At 38.0% G+C, this 5,950-nt stretch overlaps 1 protein-coding gene and 1 pseudogene across 1 annotated transcript; both read right to left on the reverse strand.

Moving 5' to 3' along the window:
• Positions 1-434: 434 nt before the first annotated feature.
• Positions 435-1,562, reverse strand: LOC103328355 (senescence-specific cysteine protease SAG39-like). Its single transcript, XM_008230749.2, has 2 exons — positions 1,123-1,562; positions 435-1,014 (listed from the first exon to the last, which is right to left on the reverse strand). The coding sequence occupies exons 1-2, from the start codon at positions 1,560-1,562 to the stop codon at positions 435-437; spliced, it is 1,020 nt and encodes a 339-aa protein (XP_008228971.2).
• Positions 1,563-2,086: 524 nt separating this feature from the next.
• On the reverse strand, positions 2,087-2,554 carry LOC148917756 (vignain pseudogene; annotated as a pseudogene).
• Between the last annotated feature and the right edge of the window lie 3,396 nt (positions 2,555-5,950).

Here is a 5,950-nt window from a genome sequence, read left to right on the forward strand (position 1 = left end):
CCTATATATTCTATGCAAACTGCTATGTTGCCTGCTTCTGTTTGTAACAAGGTGGATCAGTTAAATAAGAATTTTCTTTAGGGCATGCCTTTGTTAAGGCAAAGGTGCATCTTGTGAATTGGGAAACTGTGTGTAAGTCTAAGTGTGCTGGTGGTTTGGGAGTAAAGAAGGCTGCTTGTATGAATCAAACGTTATTAGCTAAATCCAGTTGGAGATTTCTTTAGAATGACCAAGGTCTTTGGGCCAAAGTTCTTAAGGCTAAATATTTAAAGCACTGTGATATATTGTCTGCTAATGAGCATCAGTTTCATAGTTGCTCTAGCTGAACAAAGCTAAACGGATGCAATGTGTTTATGAAGTCTTACAAGCTGATACACATCATAGCACCTCCTAGTATATCTTGGTATTTGTATTACTTTTTATGGTAAATTTATTTATGCGATGGGGTAAGACGCATGCATAGCTACACCACATAGACCTTCTTTTGCATAAACATCTCTTTGCATCCTCATGTACCCTTCTTCACCCCAATCCGTGCCCCATGAGTTTTTCAGCAACCAATACTTTGTGCCATCGTCACTGACGCCGTAACCAATTGCGGTAACACAATGATCCATTTCTAGTCCACATGATCCTGCAAAGACTCCACTTGTATAGTATAGGAAATCGTTTTCTCCAGCATCAATGCAAATAGAAACAGGTTGGTTAGCAACAGCCTTAAGAAGGGCTTCCTCATTGCTTGCGGGCACATCTTCGTAGCCAGTTATATTGGTTGTGTGGGTAGCTTGGGTGTTGCATCTACCGTCAACACTTGTGTAGTTGTAACTAGCCTCGAAACTATGGCTGTTTTGATTGATGAACTCAAAGGCACCGTCGGGCCAACCACCGCCACATCCTAGGTCTTCGCCATTGGTGTCACAATCAACCACCTCTTGCTCTGATAAAGAGATTAATTTACCAGTTGTAAGCTGTGTAATTCCTTCAACGGTTGCCACTGCTGCAAAAGCCCAACAGCTTCCCACACATATAAGTTTTGTTGCAATTAAACAGTATCTAGAACAAAAACAACTGAAAATATTCTGGAAGAAGAATAATTTCATCATATAAATAAAAATTAGAGGCTTACCACATTGGCCTTGGTCCTTCATGGGTGTTACAGCTCCTTCGCTTCTCCAATCCATAGTAGCTGGTACTACTGTCACATTTTCATATTTGAAAGAAGTAGTCTTTGTGGAGTGCTCACACCCTCTGAATCCATTTCTTGAGGCTTTCACTTCTTCATTTGTTTGGTCTGCAAATTGATTAGCACTTAATTTGTAAGATTTGTTTACATCGCTATTAGAGGATTCTATGTATGCCACATTCTTCTTGAATATCTCAAAACGCTTGTGCTTCTCATTAACATCATTGTATTCACGTCCATAACGAACCATCCATTGTTCATCTCTTCCGTACATTGATGCATCTTGGAGGTTACGAGAAGTGGCTTCACTAGACCAAGTCCCCAACATAAGGATCAAGACCAAACAAACACATCTCCAGAACTGCTTAATGAACTCCATTGTATAACTAGTACTGGGAGAAGCTAGGGTTTGGTAAAGTAAATGAAACAAAGTGCAGTTTAAATAGTGATTTGATGACCTTACTATCTCGGAGTCCCTGAACAATATCTGCAATCTTATTTTGTCGCCCAGTAAAAGTTCTTATATGAACCCTGCTGTCAGATTAATAGTAAATAAATGGTTTCATACTATGTGCTGATAGACCCAAAGAGCACACGTCGAAAATGCGCGTGGTTTCTTCACTGTTTTCACAAATTCCTTAGTTTCTTTTTGGCAAATTTCTTTTGACTTTGAGTCCCGCTACTGACAATCCCTCTTTATGGGTGATTGTAAAAACCAAAAAAGGGGCTAAGACGCACTCTTTATGGGTGATTGATAATCCAACAAAAAGAAACTGAAAAAGCTTTTCACAAATGGCTAAGTTTTCTTACAGCCACAGTACATATCTTATAAAGTATTTTACACATACAAGTACATATTATAGTACTTACAAACCATATAGTAGGCATTGGTTTAATTTTAAGCTAAGCAGTGGGGTAAGAGGCTTCCATAGCAATGCCACATAGACCTTCTTTTGCTTCAACATCTCTTTGCATCCTTATGTACCCCTCTTCACCCCATTCTGTCCCCCATGAGTTTTTAACCAACCAATACTTAGTCCCATCATCGCTAACGCCATAACCAACAGCGGTAACCCCATGGTCAAGGCTCGTTCCACAGGATCCTGTAAAGACACCACTTGAATAGAACTGGAAATCGGAACCTCCAGCATCAATGGCAACAGAAACTGGTTGATGAGCAACAGCGGTTAGAAGGGCTTTTTCGCTGTTTGCAGGCACATCTTCATAGCCAGTTATCTTGGCTGCAATGCTTGCTGCTTTCTTGGTATTGCATGAACCATCAACACCATTGTAGGGGTAATTAGCTTCCGTACTAAGCCCATGGTTTTGTTGGATGAACTGAAAGGCATCATCCATCAAGCCACCCTCACAACCTTGGTCTACACCGCTGGTGTCACAGTCAACTAACTCTTGCTCAGACAAAGAGATCAGTTTACCAGTTGTAAGCTGAGTAATGCCTTCGGTCGCTGCCACTGCCGAAAAAGCCCAACAACATCCTATTTTTTCATTGCAATTAATAGTAGTTAGAATAACATAAAAATATTACTAAACTCCAAAAGAAGAGTATATAGTGTACTATAAATGATTAATAATAATGAACCTAGACGATTAATTACCACATTGGCCTTGGTCCTTGATGGGGGTTACAGCTCCTTTCTTTCTCCAGTCCATTGCAGCTGGCACTGGCGCCTTAACATTTCATATTTGAAAGAAGTCGTCTTTGTGGAACATTCATGCCCCTTGAATCCATTTCTTGAGGCTTTGAACTCTTCATTCGTAAGGTCTGCAAATTGATTAACACCCAACTTGTAGGGTTTGTTCACATCGTTATTCGATGATTCTATAAACGCCACATTTTCTTTGAATATCTTGAAACGATTCTCTTTCTCGTTAACATCGTTATATACGCGACCATAACGAGTCATCCATTGCTCGTATCTCCCATACAAGCGAGAGGTGGCTTCACAAGACCAAGCCCCGAACATGAGGATCAAGCCGAAACCAATACATTTCCATAGCTCCATGATATAGCTGGTGTACTAGAAGCAGCTGGGGTTTGAATTTGATAAAGTAAATGATATGAGCAGGTGTACCGAAATGGTAGACTGGTCACAATTTATAGAGTATTGATTCCACTGAATGACCATGTCATCCCCTCTCCGTGCCCCAAAAAATGATCTGCAATTTACGTGCCCTAGAAAATGTTCAGATACGGACCTCTAATTTTTAAAATATAGCTCACATATTTGACCTCTAATTCATTTTGATATTATATATATATATATATATATATATATATATATATACACACAATGGACCATCATCAACTATATGGGATCTTAAACTGAATTATTTCACATTATTATTGTTAAATTTTCAACAATTTGAGAATTATATGCACAATTCATTGAGTATTGTTTTGTTATGTTCGAAGGTAACGAATTCTGCTAAGTTTGAGCCTATTTTTTGTTCGTCCTGGTAAAGAAAATGGGCTGCTAGCCCTGTTATTCTTTTGGGCCCTAAGGAGGCATAGCCCCATTTAAGGCCCTCATTGGAAATGGCCTTAGTGACCAACAGGTGTGGGGTGTGGGTTTGAGTGAGCGCTCAGAATATAATGAGTGGTAAGTTATAAAGGGTAAGTTATAAGGGTTTCACTTTATAGCCATCAGATCAATCCAAGGGCTAGGGAGAATTGAGATACAATTGTGCAATCGGGTAGGTGAGGAACCCAAACCCGAATTTAATATCCAACATTAAAGTTGGTCCCCAAAAAAAAAAAAAAGGCAAGTTCAAAGTTTGAACAGAAAAACCCATCGTTCTAAAACCCAAAGCTCTCTGAGAAACCGCTAAGCTCTGAGAACGATTGAAGGCAACGGTTGACCGCAACTCCGTTCTCTAACCCGTGAAAAAGTATTTATTTTTAGTGGAAGGGGTAAAGGCTTGGATTCCGAAACAATGAAAGGGCGAATCAGTGGAAGGAGAAGGAGAGAAACCATATTCATTGGAAATGATAGGTTCCATTTGTGGAGCAAAGCCGCACAAAGAGCCCGCACAGACACCTTGCGATTGTTCAATAACCAACATTTGGTGAGTAATTTATGGAATTTGAGTTTAGGGTTAGAGTAACGGTTTTCCCCAATTTGTACCATCAATATTGTTGGATTTGGCATCTCTTCTTTATGCTTCACTTGCATGTTAATTTTTGCTTGGATATATGTTAAAAAATGAATGAAAATCAAGTCAATAACGTGTCAGTAACATGTCAATAACATGTGCATAACATGTCAATAATGATATGAATAAGATAATGGTGTTGAATTGGAAGAGGCCCTCAAAACCTTCCACATTTGAAGCAATGCAGAGTGCAGATTATCTCTCTAGCGCTAGAATATATATATATATATATTTTAAATAAATATTATTTCCTTTGTTACTAAATTTGTCTGTGAAAAATGAGAACATATAATAATAAACTCATGAATAAAAGTGCAAAGCAATTGAAATAAAGGTTGATCTATGACGATTGTGGCTGACTTGAAGAAAAAACTAGAAAGAAAGAAGAATGTGGCAATGGCTTAGCAAGCAGATAGCAGAGCAGATGCTTTGCTTTACTTCCTTCCACCATCTTTCTTATTTATTTATTTATTTATTTTGTGTTGTGTTATGTATGAGATAACAATAATTGTCATGTGTGTGAAGTGCAGAACTTTCCACTACTACAAAAAGTGAAAAAGACGACCAGAAAAACACGACGGTCTAAGTGAAAACCGTCGTTGTTTTTTAAAAGACGACGGTTTTATAAAACCGCCGTGTAATAACACCTTAGATAACCAAAAAATGGAGATTCAAATGGCTGTTCCTAAAACACGACGTACTTAATTAAAAAACCGACGTCTTATTGAAATAGGATTTTCAAGTGAAAAATCAGAGCCAACAAATAACGGCGGAAGTTATGAACCGACCGACGTAGAAAGTAAAGACGACGATTTCAAAAAAAGCGCGTTTTACAGACATTAACACGACCAAGTTTTCGTATAAGGCGCCTTATAATTACAAATAAATTCACGGCGGTAACATACAAAATATTGCTGTATTAAATTAATGTACAACTACGGCAAGGATAAATATAACGACGTCTTTCTCGTATTTCTACGACGATATCTTTAAATCTCACCAAGTTGGGGTTTTCATTTAACGACGTATTATACAATTTAACGTCGTATTTATCCACTTTATACGTCATACATTATATTTAAACCGCCGTCTGAATAAAATTTTTTTAACAATTTATTTGTTGGATTTTGTTATCCTATCGGTAGATCTACTTAATGATAAGAATTGAAATAACCACGACGGTTTATATAGAAAACCGCCGACATAATCAGATTTTTCTGAGATCACAAGGGTTAGGAAATCTTACAAGATGGAACTCTGTTGCTCATCATAATCTTACTAGAAAGACAATACTTTAGAGGTTAATGATGTATGTGTATTTGTGTCTTTGAGATACACAAGCGCACATACACATTAACATCCAAAAAATTGATTCTGAAATTTGACGACGGCAGCCTCAGATTTGCAATCGAGAGAGACAATTTTTTGGAAGTGGATGATGTGTGTGCATTTGTGTATCTAGACAAACGCACACACACATCAACATCCAAACAATTGCCTCCTAAAACTTCACGCAGCGACCACAGATTTGCAATCAGAGAGACAATTTTTTGAAAATTAGGTGATGTGTGTATGTTTGTGAATCAGATACAC

Source organism: Prunus mume, linkage group LG4 (assembly GCF_029339155.1).
Source record: "Prunus mume cultivar Tortuosa linkage group LG4, ASM2933915v1, whole genome shotgun sequence".
Lineage (NCBI taxonomy): Eukaryota > Viridiplantae > Streptophyta > Magnoliopsida > Rosales > Rosaceae > Prunus > Prunus mume.

What these genes read in the sequence shown, in the direction of transcription:
- LOC103328355 (XM_008230749.2), bottom strand. Translation starts at nt 1,562, where the DNA reads ATGGAGTTCATTAAGCAGTTCTGGAGATGTGTTTGTTTGGTCTTGATC. An exon ending in GACCAAGGCCAATGTGGTAA is followed by an intron (nt 1,015 to 1,122) that starts GCCTCTAATTTT and finishes ATGTGTGGGAAG; the next exon opens with CTGTTGGGCTTTTGCAGCAG.